Consider the following 20,356-nt stretch of genomic DNA (forward strand, 5'->3'; position numbering starts at 1 on the left):
CAAGTACAAAGCATAGGCAAACAACCCTACAAGTACAAAGCATGGGATCAAAACAAAGAAACAATCGAATTTACTTCAACCTCCAGATATATATATATACACCCATAAGAGTAAGGCTTGGGCACACCTAGAAGTATTTGTTGCTGATGGTGACAATCTGTTGGGGTAAAACACCCAGACTTCTCATCACTGAAAGTTTTGTCAATGATGGCATGTCTTGGTGCACATTATTTGAGTTTCCTATAAACAGCTGAAAAGATTTGAAGGTTTTAATGTGTTTTATTCAAGCCAAGATCACACAAACAATGAGAATACTTGTGATTAGCCAAAAACAAGATATAATAATAATAGATGTTTATAAATACAATCCTTCAATTAATATACAATCATTATAAAAAAATATCTTTTATCACTCTTTAAAAATACATGAGAAATAATTTAAACTGGTTAATATTAGATAACAGTCCATTTGCTGACAAATAAAGGTAGAAAAACATGAATAGCAATAGCTGAAAACAATGAAAAGGAGATACCTCGTACACCTACTGTAATAATGCACATTAGTTAAACAGAAGAAAAAATAATGAATTCCCTCAAAAATTGTAAATATAGTTTAATATTGCAATTTATTTTCAAATATTAAAAGAGTTTTCAAAATATTAGATCTATATCCTTATAACCAATATTTGTACAAAATAAAATAAATATGTATACATATATCAATTTAATTTGGGCTTGCCGGTATCTTCTTATATATGTTCATATATACATATATATATAAACATTGTAAACAAATCAACTGACATATAGGACATATTATTTTAAAAACTTTTTCACAACACACAAAAAACATTTAAATTTTTAACAAAATTAAACTATGAGATTTTTACTAAAGAGAGATTCTAACTACTGAGTATTAATAGTTTTTGTAAAATATTAAATAATACTTGTTCACTAAACATAAAGTTCTATATATATATATACACAGATTTATGATAAAAAAAAATGAAAGGAGTTCATCCCCGGTATTTTCTCATTCTGAAAGCTTCTGGGTGATTGTTTTGAGTTTTCTGATCCTCATGAAGTGTTTATTACCATAAATCATCAAGATGGCAAAATGTCCCCAGAACATGAATTAGAATATGCCACTCAGATTCTTGAAACAAAGTCTGCCAAACACCACATGTATTTCATATTATTTTCTCATTTACAAAGTAAGTCTTACATTTTTATACTTTAGTTGAAATTGGACCAATTATTGCCTAATTATTTATAATAATTTTTATAAATAAACATTATCTAAAACAGGGCTCTCATTTCAGTCTATCTGTCTGTCTTGACTGACTGTTAGTGAAATTGACCAGCTAGACAACTTACCCTTCAGTCAATTTACATGTCATAAAGTTTGAACTTCATAGAATTTAATCATAAAACACAATAAATACAGATGAATTTATTGTTTTTAGGTGTAAAAACACTGAAAAATATATATAAAAAATTGTCACATTCTTTGAAAAAAATATTTTGTTTCTCTAAAGTAAACAAGATACCTAAAAAAATTGGGTCATTTGTCAAAATTTTAAAGCGAAAGCCCTGATTTAAACTGAATTTTTTAAAATTACAAATTGTTATTAAGTAAAAACCTAAGAAAAAATCTGTAAGTATTTATACACAAAACAATAGACATAGACTAGTTCAACTGAGACATAGTTCAAATACTGAACTTGAATAAATTATAACAAGTGATTTATACAACTTATAGGAGATCATCCATATTAAATGTGTAACAATGGACAATGTCAAGAGACACAAGAGTTTACCATGAATAGTGTAATTGTAAAATAGCACATAACATTAATCTTGCAAGAAAAAAAAAAGAAGCCAAACCCTAAATTCTATGAAAATGACGAAAATATGCTCTGGTAAAGAACAGGTTCCATTTAACAAGAAACTATTCATGATATTAATGCAAACTGAAAGGAGTATACCTATACCTATTGAAATTAAATTATTTTATAGCTGTTGATTGTCATTTGAGGGATTCTGAATCCTTGCAAACTACAATTACTGTGAAAGAATCTCAAAAAGGAATAACAGTCATAAATTGGTTCAATTCTGTACATATTTTAGAAAGATTTGATGAATTGAATATTGCAGAGCATTTGACTTCCTCTACAAATAAGCCAGCACAACTCTAAGTGTCGGATAAAATCTTTTGATGGGCCTCTTTTTAATCTGACTGAATCCAAGCTGGAAGATTATCTTTGTTTTCTAGTTAAATGTGAAATAATCAATAAGCATGTATTAAAGTCCAGTAAAATTTGATATTGTCCTAAAAATATCAATGACGAACGGCCACATTCAAGCCACCAACATTATCCTCACTATTTTCTAAATTTATGACTGTGGCAAAGAATTAAGACACCAGTTAACCAGCTGATAATGACATCATCGCTATAAACATCATCGATCAGTGCATTGTTATTGATGATGATTGTTCTAATGTTATGAATTTGTATACTTATTACTGATATATGATTTATTCCTTTCTTTATTTGTGTAATGGAACATATCGAAATTAATGTGACTGATCATGCTTTGTATTTACACATTAATTTCTTGCATACATTAACCTCTTGCTTTACAGTATTATAATATGAAATTGAATGTATATTTGATATACTAATTTAATTAAACTAAATAATAAAATAAATAAAACATCTACAGCAGCTAAAGTCAACAAAATACATAGTTTCTAAGTTTTTTTTCAAAAACCATTCACTCTTTTGCTTCTCTCTCTATATATGATCAGACAATAGTAATATGATAGTAAAGTTACATGTATGTATAACACAAAACAGTAGTATGGTATATACTTCTATTCTCATGATAAACTTTGTATCTTTCTACACTAAGTACAGTACAAAAATACCAAAACATTAAATATTCATATATGATAATATATATGCTGTGTTTTAATTGGAAATGTACATGTCACATCTAGACTATTCTCTATGGAAGAGGAAATCAGTTTTAATAACCGCTAGATATTACACTACTATGGTAACTTGAATACTCCAGTCCTCATTACAAGCTTCTAAATTACACTGAATTATCAAATCAAACTTTTCTGTTTGGTATGCTTTTTTTTCTGTTCTCAATTTGATTTTTCATGCTCTCAAATTGTGTATGGTATATCAAGACTACCATACTCTGATTCATACTGAAAGATGGCTTCATTCCAAATGCCTATTTCCTCTATCAAAATTATACAACTTTGTACAGGCATATTTAGTATTGTGTATATCTAAAAATCTGAATATATTTCAACAGTTAAATGTTTATATAGTGTAAATTATATCTACATGTTTATATAAATCACTTTCTTATGGAATTTTGTGATATGTTTGTTCCACCTGAAGCCTTTACTTCATGTTTTGTGGAGATCTACAACTATGGGAAAATAACAATTTACCCTTGATTAGGTTGATGGAAATAAGAATGAAATAGTATCCATATGACTAGGGTATATATTACTATACATCTACTATTACATTTCCAGTAATATGTAATAGTAACCAATATGTACTGAATCCAGGACTCCCCCTTCAAATTTTCCCAGCAAAACAAATTTATGTATTTTACAGTTTCAAATAATATGTTATAAATATTTGCTTCAAAATAAAACTTGTGATAAAGGTGCACAGCTACAGAAAGCTAATACCTGTAAACATTTTCAATACTTAAATATATCAAAAAGAAGAGCTGAAAAGTGTTCTTTCAGTACTAAAACAAAATGACATACCATCTTGGCTTTGATGTTTATGGACAGAAATAAGTTGTCGACATAGTTCAGCGACTGATGATTAGAAAATAATGAGAACTTTAGATGGGCAAAACTTATGTTGGGATTGATTGATGTAACTACAATTTGGACCAATATCCTTTTTGGTAAGATTCCTATTGTGTAAATTGTGTTGTGATGGTCTTTATTTGACTTTCATTCTGGAATATTGGACCTTTAACAGAGAAAAATTATAAATTGGATTACCCTTATTTATATTAATTAGTAAAAGATTAACATACTTATTTCAATAGTTCAATAAAGACTCAAATGTGAGCCCTGGTAAAAATTAATTTAAATGTGCAGAATATCATTCAATGATATTTATAAATGTAAATATTCTAATATGTAATCAAAAGGACCAATATCAGTATTGTTTTGGTTACATATTTTTGTTAAAATAAGAAGAAAGCAATTGCACACATTCCTTATATACCAGTGCATAAATAATGATAAATAAAAATGAAAATTTATTACTAAAGTCAACAAAGAAAAATAAGTTGATTTTAAATAAAATGTGTTTTTGTAAATATTATGTGGTTTCAAATATTTAAAAAATCACAAACTGTTTCATTCTATTTACAACTCCATCACAATATAGAGTGATTTCAGGACTGAAATTTCCATATATATAAATAATAATTCACTTGAAATACAAATACAGATGCTTGTTCATAAATTAATTAACAAATATGTGCAGGAAAAAAAAATTGGAAATGAATTTCAAGAATATTCAAGCACTTGATCACAATTTAATTAAATCATTCAAAGTGAAATAATTTAAGAATAAACTAAAACATCTAATTTAAAAATTACACTGAAGCACTTGGTTACCGACTTATGAAACACAATAAGGTTACCGACTTATGAAACACAATAAGGTTACTGACTTATGAAACACAATACTTTAAATTATAAATTAATAAGAAAATAAGAAACTGTGAAATGATATTTTATAGTTATGAAGTACTCTCATGTCGAGTACCTCGAGCACTTTTTCTTTTACTTCGCTTCACAACCTCGTTGAAGTTGAATGGCTGTAAACAGAAGGCCTGTAATAGACAATAACATGTATAATTATTTTATTTATTACAAAATATTTATATAGCACTGTCCTTAGAAATAATAAATAGAATGGAAAACATTTTCTTATATGCTTTTAAAAAATATCTTAACATTTATTCTAACAGTTTTAAAAATAAAATATATAATTTTCAACTAATTCATAAATCCAATATTAACTTTGCACTAGTTACATTCGTTATTAAAGACCCATCAACTGTCTAACTCTCATCACTTTATTAGTTACAGTCAAATGGATATTAACACTGATCAACTTAAGATGAACATATGATTTTGCCCAGGCAGTGGCATTTCCATCTTATCTGATATTTTACATGCACATCAATATATACACAGCTTGACCTTTGTTTTTGTCCTATCCTATTGCACAGGCACACACACCTAGTTTGTCAACCCAGGACATTTTTGTTGAGAGGCCAGTGCCCTACTGCTTGACTACTTTGCTCTCCCAAACTGGATGAACATAACACTGAGTATAACATTGCTATAGAGCTAATATCAACCCAGCACTACTCCACAGTTGATGGAAGGAGTGACAAAACTAAAGCACCCAAAGCGATAGCGAAGTATCATTTACGGATCAAACATGTTTCAGAGTTAAATTTATAGAAATAGAGACACAACATAAAATAAATATATTATATAGATCAACATACATAGAATATATAAATTTTTAACACAAAGCATGCATGTGCAAAAAAAGCATTTATATACACCCTCCTGACCCCACTCCTACATACTTGGTGGTATATATAGAAATCTAAACACTAACCAGTATATAAATTACTTTTTGACATATGAATATAAATCTCAGTTCAAGATAGGATTAAAGATAATGAACTTCAATACTAGTAATTATAGTTTATGAATAAATAAAAGTAAATATTCCATCATAACCACCTTTCAGATTATAAAATTTCTACCTGTAGGTATCAGTGTGTATTATTTATGTAAAATCAAATTAACATCATCCATCATTATATTATATTAGTCAACTTTATTTTGTCATATATAATCAACTGAACAGTATATATATATATATCATGAAAAGACCTAAATTAAATTAGAAATTACTTATTTGCAAATATTGAGTTAAATAGTATTCTAAGTTTCAATTAACCTTCATTTTAAAAAGTTCAAATTTTCTCTGAAATGCATCATACTATTTTATAACTAATCTTCGATTTCAGCTAAAATGGCAAATAATTCCAACTAACAAATAACATTTTGTTATTAAGTGTTTAGTATAACTTATTAATTAACAAAATATATTTTAGAGGAAACTAGAGTAAATTAATTATGTTATTGATTTAAAAATACCACTGGACAACAAAATACTTGTGCTCTTTATCAACAAATCAAACATCATTATTTTGAATTTCGATGTACCGCTTTGATTTTCATTGTTTATTACAGTGACATCTGGACAATCTCTTGTGCTCAGAACCACATTAGTTGGTTATACCAGTAAAAATATTTTTGAAGCGATCATAATAGGTTTTTTTAGCTGGTACCAAGTGTATGTTTATTTGAGATTACTGACTGTAATTATCGATACTACCAACATTAACCCTGTGTTGCATTGCATTCTTTGCATTTACAAATTATGGTGTGCTGTATATAAAGATTTGAAATACCCTCATTTACTTTATTTCAGTTTCAATAAGAAACACTGAATTGCAGGAATTGTGATAATTTAATTTGGCCACTCTATTTGCCTATGTATTACTTGCAGAGATTGTCAGTTTATTATTTAAAAGAATGACCAATATTTTGTTTTGTAATCCATGTGGTAAGAACAGCAGTAGAAAACTGATATTCAGATGTACTGATACTATACTGTATTAGAATTGTTAGTACTGTATCTTAATAATAAATCATGACTTAGAAATAAAGCTAAGCATCAAGCTTATTTGCGTACCGTAAAACCAGTCTTACATTGACGTTGCCTTCAGTCCATTTTTTTCTGAGATGTCAAGTTCACTTATGCCGATTTCACTTTGGGCAAGAACAAAGACCTGGGAAAATACACATATAACATGCAACTAAGAGGAAGGAAAAATATATGTTTTTAACCATGCAATGGCAATACATATATAAGATGAAATATCTACACAAATAGATGAAGATAGGTTGCCAGGAAACAAAACATATGCCCACAGCAGATAAGTTACCAGAGCAGCCCAAAAAGTCACATTTTTATCCTTTTTTTAGTTAAAGTGAGCTATAAATACAAGACACTAAATCTCATCAAGGGCAACCACCCTTTAAATTAATTATATGAATTAATCAAAAATTTGATAGGCTTCTAGTTCTCCCAAGCACTAACATATATAAAATATGGACCAGTAATCAGGCTAAACCTTTAGCGCAGAGTTTGAAATCACTGAATATTAAAAGTCTACTTGTCTCTTAAATATAAACACTGTGCATAAACCTTCAGCGCAGAGTTTGAAATCACCGAATATTAAAAGTCTACTTGTCTCATAGAAATAAACACTGTGTATAAATTTCAAGACAATCAGATGTGGACAGACGGATCGGGGTGACAACAATATACAACCATATTTCAAGTGAGTGCATGAAAATAATGGAAAAAATGACATTAAGACAATACACAGTGTTGATTTTAAAAACAAATGATTTGAATTAAAAACAAAAAAAACCCCAATCATTTGTGTGGCGGCACAAGAAAGCACGTCAGATGTTATGCAGGCCCAATACGAGATATATGCCAAAATACAATATTAACCATTTTCTAGGTCAATTTTCCGTTAACATATTTACATTTTATAAACATTTATTTTTAAAAATACAAATTTATGAAACAGAAATATTCTTCACCGTACAATACTAGCTATAGGGCGTATTAATACACGAAATAAATAGTTCCCAGGTGCATCTTATAAACAAGTTCATTCCCTGAATTGATTCAATTTTATGACTTTTACATCTTATTTTGAGTAGATCGCACACTATAAGGTAATATCAGGACTATATCCGGAGAAATTAACATCTATTTAATTGATTTTGATCGAGTTTCATAAACTTTTTAATAGAAAGGAGTTGGTTATTTATCAAATTATGTCAACACTAGTCATGTTCTATTGTTTACAAATTGTCCAAGAGGGCGGCTCCCACGAGGAAATCTGATTGACCGGCATTTAAACTTTATAAACCAGTACTATAAACCAGTGATGGGATATTGCCTGTATATTCCGGACATGTCCGACGCTATTTTCCAAACGTCCTAAATTGTCCGACCAGGAATATGCCTAATCGGACATCAAGACATCGTAAATAATATTCAAAATTCCAAAATTAATATAGTGTACTGAGTGTATAACTACCACTTAACCCGATTATCGTTGATAATAGGCTGGATTGATTAGGTAATTAAGTGATCAAGGTATTTATCGTTTTATACCGTCCATACACCTACCTTGACTAACTACTTAATCTGCCTTGATTGGCTGACTCAATTCTTTGTCGGACAATTCATCAATTCAATCCTGAACAGAAGTCATTGCTTCTCCTTTGTCGGACTATATATCAATCCAATAAACTTAATCTACGTAATTAACCCGTGATTTCTTCATTGTCTCACGTTTTAATCTCCTTGATGTCGGCCGTAGACATTAGTCATATATGTCACATATCCTAATAGTATATAACACCCCAAATCAATATACATTGTGTCCCATAACTTGTCTGTGATATTTCTTCAGTGGAAGCCGAAGTTAAATAAAGCTATTTCACACACACGCAAAATGAAAGTAGAAATCTCGCGAGACACGTGGAATTAAGAGGTGTAAATGTGCCGAATCTAATATGTCTGATGTCGGAAGAAAAGATTCTATTTTGATGGCTTATAGTCGGATTTATGATCATATTTTGAATGGGGTTTATGTTTTTAAATAAATAAATAAACACGCTAAGAAATGTTGATGAATATTTCGATTGGAATAACGTAAGTAGTTTCGGTAATTGTTTTAGACGATAGTGCGTGCTTCGAGTCAAATGGGATTATTTAGCAGTTGGTGTCACTAGCTCGTTGTATTAGAGCGACGTTTACTACGGTTTACAGCCAAATAAATTTTGGGATATCATTTTTTTACCTTCAATATATAAATCAAAACGGAGTATAAGACGAATGCCGGACTTTGCTGAAAAATGTATTGACTTATGGCCCGAAAAATACGGTAATTTTGGGGGAATTTGAAACCGGTACGGATGGGCAGTAGTCGGCACGCTTTCATTCTATGGTATTATGATGTCATGTAATTTTGTAGGAATATTATTGACATAAATTTGAATACAGAACGGGAATTAAATATGAAAAATAAAGAGATGGACCTATTTTTTTTATTACATATGAATTTGAATATTTTATTGACACGTGATTCTTAATTGTGGTTTGAAAACTCCTGCTTTAATACGATAAGAGTTATGTCCCTTTATTTTCGGGAAGAAAATGTCTGACAACTAAAATTTTGAAATCCCATCACTGCTCTAAACTGCTCATAAACTTTGAAATATCAAAATTTATGTTAAAACTGCATGTTCTCCTTTTTCATGTTTCTACTGAATGTGTCATTTTCTTGTATAAAATGATAAATATCTCTAAAAGTTATCAACCGATTTTGACAATTTATAGATTATTTTGATCCCCAATTTGCACATGTATAAAAACATGATTTTTCACCATGTGAAGGGCTTTGTCATGCCGCCACACATTTATCTGTAAGAAATTACTAAATATGTGCATTGGAAAGCCCAAGAATAATTGGCAAGAAATACACTATTATACTAATAAATGCAGAAGTAATTTTACCTGGTCTGTTGGCAAAAGTGAAAACTCTTCAGCAGGATTTGTGATCACATAGCGCTTAGAGGATGGACTTTTAACAGATTCACTTGTATCCCGGAATCGATACAGTCCAATACATAATATACCATAGTTTCTTAAAGCATGAACAAACATATCTCCATATCTACCATCAGTCTATAATAGAAACACCATTTATTTATACCAAAATATTTGAAAAACATTAATAACAAAAGGTATTCTTACACTATCACCATGATGAGAAATTTTGAATTTTTTAATAATTTTTTTGCTTATTTACAACAATTAGTATAAATAAAATGTGAATAAAATATCCCAGGCCACCTCAACTCTAATGCATGTCATTAAATGCGAAAAATCCTCTAATGCCTGGTCATTAAATGCAAAAAATCCTGATTATAATTTTATAATATGACTAAATGGTATTTTGCAATATTACTAAGTTGACAAAGTGCTTGAGTCTTAAGACAGAATCTTATAATATAAAATGGGGATTGCACTCAATTGTCAAGTATCTCTTGTCTGTAAAAATTAACTCACCCCAAACTGTGCTAGTGGACCATCAAACAAGGATATTTGAGCTACTCTGCATCGGTCTCTGTTAGCTAATACTGCTGGAGTACAATAACCTCCCCTCATACCGGCACCTTCTGCTAAAATCTGTTCTAATTCAGGAGTTGCACCTCCTGTTATTAATGTTCTGATTAATGTCAGAGCATTATCATTGAAATAACTCTGAAAAAGAAAAGACGCAAAATTACAACATTCAGTAAAAAAAATAAATTACCATATTTTTTGGTGTATAGATCAACATTTTTTTCTACGAAAAAATAATTTTCTATTCCCAACTGTTGAGTGACATCGTCTGCTAAGTAATAGCACTCGTAAAGTAAAGTCAAACTCTTGCTATCGTCTAAAACTACTTATAGTAGTATTCAAATACAATTACATTTCAAAATATATATAGCTTGTAACTTGCATAACTTTTGTTTAAAAACATAACCCACATTCAAAATATAATCTTAAATGCAAGGAAATTTATTCATATATAATCTTCCTCATCCTTCTGACGTTATTCATGTGGAAATTTTCACGTTGCCATCTCTCGTAATTTCTCTAAAGTTTTCAGTTAAATTAACCAATCATACATAGGCGCCATCTATTTTTAGTAACATTCATCGTAATATTATTACCATGTGCGATCACAAACATTGTGTGTATTGTCTAGTATTTATCGGATATATTGAAATAAAGATAGGTTGCAGGCAATTAACATACACCCACAGCAGTTAAATCGAGCGGTCAACAAGGGTTGCTGCATATTTAATTCTTTTGTAGGTAATAAGGAGCAATAACAAGACAATTTCATACAGATCAGATTATAATTTTCATCCTTTGAGGGTTTGCAAAGTGCTACAAACTGAAACAAGGGCCTTAACTCTAGAAGTAATATACAAAAATTGTTGAAATTTGACAGCTTTTTTTAATTTACTAATTCAAATAATGCATATAAATTTTATACAAGAGCCATAATTTTAGAAGCAATTGACAGAAATTGCTGAAATTCAATAGACCTCTGCGTCTCACTAATTTAAATGATGCATATAAATATCATACAGATCAGATGATAACTTTTGTTGTTAGAGCATCCACAAGGTTCAACAAAGTGAACCAAGGGCCATAACTCTAGACGTAATTGACGGAAATTGAAATTCAATAGACTTCTTTGTTTCACTAATTCAAATAATACACATAAATTTCATACAGTTCAGATGATAACTTTTGTCGCATTCAAAGGGTTCGACAAAGTGAAAAAAGAGCCATAACTTGAGACGTAATGAACTGAAATTACTTAAATTCAATAGGCTTCTTTGTGTCAATAATTTAAAGGATGTATATAAATTTCATACAGATTGGATGATAACTTTCGACATTAGAGCTTTTACAATGTGCAATAAACTGAAACAAGAGCCATAATTCTAGAAGAATTTAAAAGAAATTATTGAAATTAAATAGGATTCTTCATCTTACTAATGTTAACAACATATATCAATTTAAAAAACAATCAGTTGACAAATTTAGTCTGTAGAGTGTTCACAAGAAATTGTGGATGATGCTAAAATGGACGGTGGCGATGGCAATATACAATCCCATTTCCATATGGGCGCATAAAAACTGGTTCATGATTTCATTTTTTTTAACTAGGTCATATATCAATCCAAACCTTGAACTATTTTCTTCATCATCACAATTATTAGGCAGAGATTCACTTACTGTACTCATTAATGAATCAAGCACACTAACAGCAAAAGCTGTACCACAGGCAAATGGTTGTGTCATATATAATTCTGTATCTGGATCATCATCATCATCTTGATCTAAAAACTGCACATTAGAATCATTGGCTGAAATAAGCATAATACAAATACATAGTAAGTCACCACATTCACAAATATCTGTACGGATGGTTTGAAGCTTGAGTATTAAATGTTAATTCTCATTCCAAAGGAGTATAGTTGTCTGGCAATTACTATACAACCGTTATTCCCTCTAAATAACATGAAGCAATATTGAAACCATGTGATCAAGGGTCACAACTCCGACAGTAATTATTGACAATAGATGAAATAAGCTTCTTCATCTGATGAATATAAAGACAGAATATGAATTTCAAGTCAAACAATTTGTAACTTTAGCCTCTACCCTAAATGATCAAGGGTAATAACCCCGACAATAAATACCAGAAATTGTTGATAATCAAGAGGCATTTTCATCAAATGTCAGTGGTGCAGGACAGAGTGTCCAGACATTTGTATGGAAGCACATTAAAGACCTTCATGGATATTGAAATAAGAGTAAGCCAAATAACCACTGTCAGGGCAAAACTTTCCCCATAGCACACTGCCTGTTAAACCTCAACTTGGGAACCTGAAAGTCCCCTCCACTCTCAATGGTAGCAGAACAATATGAGGTTGTAAGATAAATATCATCTGTATAAAATACATAGTCTGTACAGATCGTCAATGTATCTTTTCTAGTAAAAGAAGTAAGTTCCTTAAAATATAAATCCTGACTATGAAAAATATGTAATTGAAGCTCCTACCAAGTTCAGTAATAAGAGGTACATTAGATCCACATATTGAACCTCTTCTTGAGGTAGGTCGACTAGCTGGACTTCCTAATGGTGAAAACCCAGCCGGTAAAAAGGCTAAAAAGAAAATAATTACACTTATATAACGTTAAATGTTGAACCATGAATTGAAATTAATTATACGTCGTAAGTCTCAACTTAGATTATTGTTAGCTTTAAAAATCTTAGCTGGTGACATCTTATTCCTATGAGATACTCACCTGAATTAGTTGGTGCGGATGCTTGTATTAGGCCAATAGAATCATCAAAATTCATAGCTTTAATATTTAATGAGCATAGAATTGCTTCTTTGTCAACTAGATTAGGATCGTCCATATTTTTATCTTTAGCAGACACAATAACACACATATCACACAAATTAACATTTACTGCCCGCAAATTAGCTCGATTTAATGGTGAACCCTGAAAAATAATATAAATTTATTCAAACCACTCTCCTATATAGTCAGATGTTATCATATGAAACTTGAGACACATGTATATGTGGAATACCATTCATTTGAAACTTTACACAAATTGATTTTTACTTCTTTTGATTCATACACCATTAGTTATCAACAAGAGTTAAAGAGAGAGAGAAATGGGTTTTAACGTCCACTCAACACAAACTAGGTCGTTTTGGGACTAACATATGGTTTTAATTTTATTTCAATAATTTGCTTGCGCGTAGGGGTCTTTAGCAGCGGGAGGAAACCGGAGAAAACCCACAAGGTTGGACAGGTGACCCTACTCCTTGTCACATACAACCGGGGATTCGAAACCACGCCAGTTGACTAGCGCACACGTGCTAACCATTCGGCCATCCAACCCCACAAGAGTTAAAACATCCATACACATTATTTTACTAAGGACTTTAACCACCAAAGACTGTCACATGTTTTTATTATCCTCCCTCAAATATATATCTGATTTAAATTGCAGTCAATCCCAAAATAATAAATCTAACTTACTGGTAAAATGGATAACTTAGGAAAATTCTGTAATGTTTTCCATTCTCTTTTAATATAATCTAAATGTCCAACTATAAATACATGTTTAAGTTCTTCGTAGTGAAAATTACTGGCTCGCAATGGCATAACTAGATTTCTGATACCTATTAAAGGTGAACCTGCATCCGCAAATAAACAAACAATAATATGGTTGTGTAGACCTGACATAGCTGCCTTATTGCGGTCCTGAAAAAGAAACCCACGCAATAAGATACATTTTATTTTTTACTACTTTTTTATATTTAAAATTGTTGCATCATTATTTTACTGTTAACAAAATAGCAAAGTTCTTTCTTATTTTTGCATTTTTAAAGGAAAATGACCCCAATATAGACGCTACGAGTTTTATACTTTTTTTTGAAGATAATATATTTAAGAAACAAAAGATTGTGTATACCATGACCACACTTTCTAGTTGCCTATCAGGACACCAATGAAACATTCCAGTAGAATCAAACCGCCTCTGTTCATCCTCAAATGTTTTATCACTATCTGTTGTAGGAAGGGGAGAGGGGGTAGATCGTGCTAATTCTTGTTTACCAGTTAACTGTGGCCTGTAATTAAATTGGCATTTTATTTACATCATGTGTGTATATTAATATATCTATCAGGGCACGAGAACATTTTCACCAAATATTTAATTATATTATTTGAAATCCCATAACATATAACAATGTACACAAAACATTATTTTTGGCAAACTTGAAAACATGTACATAACACAAAAACTTATTTGAATAATAATAATGGACAAGTCAAAACAAAAACAATACAAACAATAATATATTTGTGATAGTGACAGCACACCAGTAGAAAGATTTAAGACAGTCTCAATTGAAAATGGAACTATGATATGAAAAATCAGACATTTTCAATGATGAAGCGGTAATTAGAAGTGTATCTATTAAAATAAATCTTGATTCCTAATATTATATCACATGCATATCATGAAACAGATCTACAAATCTTTTGACGAATTGTATATAAATTAGTACAGGTATTGAAGAGCATGAGTGATTTTGTGCAAAAACAAATATTAAACTAAAAGATCTATTTAAATTCTAGAATTTGATGATCCAGTAGTGGCATATGTGTTGAAACTGAAATCTAAATGTTATCAGCATATACACATCTAATTAGAATCAAGTGCAATAGTTGTGAGAGAGAGAGAGAGAGAGAAAGAGAAAGAGAAAAATGGGGTTTAATGTCCACTCGACATTCATTTTGGGACTAACATATGGTTCAATTTTATTTCAATAATTCGCTTGTGCGTAGGGGTCTTTAGCAGTAGCAGGAAATCAGAGGACCCGGAGAAAACCCATGAGGTTGGACAGGCGACCCTACTCCTTGTCACATACAACCGGGGAATTGAAACAATGCCAGTTGACTCAATGACAGATCTTATGATACAGCACGCACATGCTAACCATTTGGCCACCCACCCCCATCCCCCCCCACCCCTGCAATAGTTGTTCTATTGTGTCTAATAATGAACCTAAAGAAGGCTGTTTTTGCTTATCGAATAGTGGCATATCTGTGTTGAAACGGAAGTCTAAATGATGTCAGCTTATAAACATATTATTTTAAAAATCATGTGCAATTGATACAATAGTTGAACTAGTTGTTCCACTGTGTCTAATATTGAATCTAAAGGTTGTTTTTGATAGAAGGAAATTGTTTGATTTGTCTCAATTAATTTGAAAAATGAAGGTGCTAACTAATTCACTGCATTTCACTGTGTTGATAGGGCTACTAAAGTCTGTGATATCAAAATATTTTCTCTTACACTTCATCATTTTCAATACCAAGTAATTTACTAGTACTTTCACCAGTATTACTCAGCTCTAAAGACGCATTACTATGAGATCTCTGCTCAGTACTTAATGGTCTCTCTTCAATTTGGTCTATTAAAGATCTCGGACTCAATTTCTCTGCACTATTAGATCTTGGTCTGATAAGATCAACTGGAGTTTCAAAACTATATAAATTTAAAATAAACAGCAGTTTTAATTTCACTTCCAATAATTCCTGACCTGAGTTGAGAAATTAGTAATAGTGTTTTAAGAATAAAATGTTAATTGTGTATAATAAAAAACTCAATAAACTCAACTGATACCATTACAAAGTAAAGAGAAACAATCACCGTACCGTAATAAATTTTTCAGTTATTATGTTAGTAAGGAAGAACTGAAAAATTTTGAAATCATGAACTGAAGTCCTGTTTTTATATTAATGTATACAGTATACAGTATAATTAATGTATATTGCGATACAACACTACAACTATCTTCATCAGGTATTACACAGGGACAAGAGGGGTACCAACCCCCCTATCATGTTACCCCGTTGAAAACAGATATATAGGAAAGAATACATATATAGACTAATGTTTTGACCAGATTAAAAAGAAAAAATTTGTAAATACACCTAAAACCATTCAGTGACCAACCACCCTTCCAACTATATAAAATACCTGGTTAGGGCTGTTTCTCTCATTTCGTAATATGGAGATGTAAAACTGTATCTAAGAAAAGTTTAAATTGAGGTAATGTTTAAATGAGCTTACAATGATGCTCATAATTATTACAATAGATTTACAAATAACTGTTCATTATATAACATAGACAATAACATAGAAAAGGGCTTGTCGCCACCCCTCCCCCCCCCCACACACACAGGCCCTAATACCCTCACCAGCAGCAAAGTTAGCATTGCCATCCATAAAATCATTGTCTACAAATGAACAATACCACCAAAGTTAACATATTTTTTTCTGCATCACGTTTACAAGCTTGAACAGTCCAAATGTGAACAGCAAGATAACTCTGTAAAAGCGTATTCGAAATTTGTATGGTCCAATAACCCATTATGATTGAAAATTCGTAATTCTTAAAGGGTTCTTGATTATGACCAAATGAACAATTTTTACAAATTTGAAAAAAAAAAAAAAATCTATTAATTGTTCTTATAAAATAGTGGAAGGATTCTAGACCCAGATGATGGCAATATATGTCCACATTAAATGTGGGTGGATGAAACTTGTTAGAAAACATATATAACATGACAATACATTTTAAATACATTAAACAAATTTGTGAGCCAATTTTAGCTTTTGAAGATTACTGGTATAATTAGGCAAGTAAAGGTCAATTTTTAGTAGAGGAGAATGTCTACCAAACTTTAACTGCAACCAAAGCTTCATAGACAGAAAAGTATGTTTAAAACTTATGCAACTTTAGCTTCACAGTTGAGTGTAAACCTAGTGTGACATACTGCAGCATCATGAAATATTGCACTTTCCATTTTTAGAGAAATGCAGTAGTGGTTATCTTTATTGTGCTTGGGTGAGAATCCTAAGTCATGTTATCTTTGATTTTGAAACTCATAACAGTGTTATCAGGTTGCAATTAATTGGTAGGTAAAAACTATAGGAATAATATTACTCATAATAGTATTTAAATTGTTATAAATTAGTGAAAGCTTACAACTTTAATGTAAGTAATTATATGAAGAATGTTTATATTAAAGGGTCCCTGCAAGATTTACATACTTTTTTTTAGGAATTTATACTAATGTTTTGTATGATCAGTCCATTCATATGTCCCATAAATTTACAAAGTTTTTAATCTATAAGGAAGAAATAATTAATAATCTGTTATACTCCCAATGTTTACAAATGATATCATGTAGCTTAAACCAGGAGAGTCATTCTTGCTGTCAAATACAATTAACAAACAGTTATTTTCACCAAAATCTGGACAGTAAAACTTACACTGTAGAGATTAATTAGTGTCCTTACGGTCCCATGATTAAATGAAACATTAAAAAAAAGGACTGTAGACATGAGCCAATGAAAACAGCCAGTCATGACAATCTAAGACATAAAACCAATGCATCACAAGCGGAATAATTGAGGATAGTAGTTCATTCAATGACTACACACTTGTGGTCAAGGGCATAAACATAATCAAGCCATGATTGCTCTTTTTTTTTCAGATACCACTTTCAATGATAAATCCTTTTCTGATTTTGGAGTTCAAAACCAAGACACAGTAACTTTGAATTTTCTGACAGAGACCCTTTAATTTGATAAGAATGGGTTTGATTAATTTTAACCAAAATAAAATTAGACAAAGATATATATCTGGAACATGCTGAATATTATCTGAAATAAAATACTTCTATTAAATATGTGTTCACAGTTAGATAAGTATATGAGGTGGAGGGGGGGGGGTGTGGCTATTTTTATCAGGCATCTACAACGATTTTCTTTAAAGCAAGAGCTACATTATTAGTTTGCTAAATACCTGTTTCATTTGGATCGTATGTTCAAAGCCCAGATGCTAGAAAAATAATTTGATTCATCAAATGGGTAGAGCTAACCATGAGTATTAAAACATAAGAGCAACAGATAAATAATTAAATCTAATAATACTTATTTAGTTGTTGCTTTTAGTTTCTCTCATTATGTTAAGCATAATCATAGTTCCAGCAACTGGGCCCAGATGAATAATCCCAATGATGAAATCTGTCTAGCACACGAAGAGTTTCATTCCAAAATGGGATATACATAAACGTCAAACTTACTACATTTTTTCAAGACTAATTTGATATCCTTTAAATAAAATATTATCTCATGACAGTGAGACATCAATTTTTCAAAATGAAGAGATAAAATTATAAATCATTTATACATATTAAGATACTATTATTACTTTTCTTGGAAATAATGTTAAAATGGACATAGGGTCTATCCCATTTGGAAAATAAACTTTTCAGATGCACCCAGTCAAATGTTATTTAATGATTTGTATTGGAATGTTCCATAGCATAGCATAATTAAAATTGGTAACAGTACAAATATCATCCTACAATAATCCTTTGGATTCCATCCTCATAAATAGACTGTATACAATTTATGACATTCAAAGGGTTAATGTTTCAACAACTTGCACCATAATTATGTAATAATATATATGTACATTAAGATCAGGTTTTGAAATCTGTTGTAAGAATTTTTGTCATATTTGATAGCAAATTTTTCTTGAAACAGACTACAAGGGAATGGGACTTAGTTGAATAAACTCAATTAAGAAGTACAATCTGTTGTTAATACAATAATAGAAGTGAAAGAGATATAAAAAATAGTTTTTCCAAATTCTTAAACCAACTATCATCCAGTAGGTGCATGCTGTAGGTAGAAAAATAAAATGTATCGTCATTTACATTGATAGACGGCGTAATCTTTTATCTCTCTTTCTATGATTAGTCGATATCCTTGCCCAGGTTTTCTTGGAAATAATTTCATCTTCAACATCATCTGTTTTCACATTGTCACTATGTAAAAATGTAGATTATTTTTCAACAATGATATTAATAATAGTATCTTTATGTTATCTTTGAACACAAAACACCAAAAGCAGACTAGCTAAAGGTTTGGTTATTCAATTCTGATTGGTATAATGCACATTCTGTGTGGCCAATTACTAATACAACCTATGCATACAACACAATTACCACACAACCTAACATTACTACAACAGATAAAAAAAAGTTTATAAAAAAATAACTGAATCCTAGATATACATGTACATAAATTATACTTTTCTGCACACAATCATAACATTGGTTTTTTTCTATTCTATGAATAAAATGAACATTAACATTTCTATGAATATGTTTAAAATTACGAAAATCTTTAAAATTTCTAATAAATCCAAACGTCACAAATAAAAACATTCACTCTAAGGATAAGACAAACAAAGCATTATTCTTCTAGGACTGCATGAGACTACAGGTTTTATAGTTATGGTATGAGCATAGTATAATCTATACTAAGTAAATTTTAAAGATATGATTAAAAAAAGCAAACAAAAAGGAGTTTTTATTCTCCTAGAAACTCAGCAGGAATCACATATCAAAATATTTTTGGTGGCGGATGCATACAGAATCTTTATTTACATCTTGCTCCCTTTTGCTTAAAAAAAAAGATACTTGAGTCGGCTATTTCTAAAGTCAAGTTCTGTAAAAATATATACTTACATTGAAGTTGAAGCTGGCTGGGTAATTTGTGAGGACACTAACTTTTCCTTTGTTCCACCAACTGAAAAGAGAATACCAGTAATCAACTTAGTTTCTTATATATAAGTCATATAAAAGGTGCATTTCAGTTCATTTTTGGATGGCTCTGGAATCAAAATTCTATAATTATGATTAATATTTTCTTTTAAGGTTACTAAGAAAGAAAAACAAATCTTTAAATTACAGCGTCTTATACTTAACAAATATATAAAAGTAAATTTTTGTCAGAAATTTTTACAAGTGAATTGAATATTAGAAATACAAATATAAACAAGTCATATGCATATTTGCAAGCACTAATGCAAACAGTACTATGATTTACATGATATTAACTCATGAAGTTACAAATATATATATAA

At 30.3% G+C, this 20,356-nt stretch overlaps 1 protein-coding gene across 7 annotated transcripts in view; it reads right to left on the reverse strand.

Moving 5' to 3' along the window:
• Positions 1–259: 259 nt before the first annotated feature.
• The window catches only part of LOC126809837 (calcium-activated potassium channel slowpoke), an 82,304-nt gene continuing 62,207 nt past the window's right edge, over positions 260–20,356 (reverse strand). For 2 of the 7 annotated variants that reach the window (XM_050534642.1, XM_050534639.1), the window contains 11 exons: positions 19,959–20,019; positions 19,143–19,253; positions 14,314–14,470; positions 13,878–14,102; positions 13,128–13,329; positions 12,880–12,984; positions 12,051–12,181; positions 10,317–10,511; positions 9,762–9,932; positions 6,866–6,945; positions 260–4,896 (listed from right to left, as the gene is read on the reverse strand). In XM_050534642.1, the coding sequence (XP_050390599.1) occupies positions 4,857–4,896; positions 6,866–6,945; positions 9,762–9,932; positions 10,317–10,511; positions 12,051–12,181; positions 12,880–12,984; positions 13,128–13,329; positions 13,878–14,102; positions 14,314–14,470; positions 19,143–19,253; positions 19,959–20,019 (1,478 nt within the window). In that variant the 3' untranslated portion in view covers positions 260–4,856. Of the gene's footprint in view, positions 4,897–6,848; positions 6,946–9,761; positions 9,933–10,316; positions 10,512–12,050; positions 12,182–12,879; positions 12,985–13,127; positions 13,330–13,877; positions 14,103–14,313; positions 14,471–16,389; positions 16,441–19,142; positions 19,254–19,958; positions 20,020–20,356 lie in introns of all 7 variants that reach the window. The other 5 variants (XM_050534645.2, XM_050534646.1, XM_050534643.1 and 2 more) reach the window with 4 other exon arrangements.

This window comes from Patella vulgata, chromosome 2 (assembly GCF_932274485.2).
Source record: "Patella vulgata chromosome 2, xgPatVulg1.2, whole genome shotgun sequence".
Classification (NCBI taxonomy): Eukaryota; Metazoa; Mollusca; class Gastropoda; family Patellidae; genus Patella; species Patella vulgata.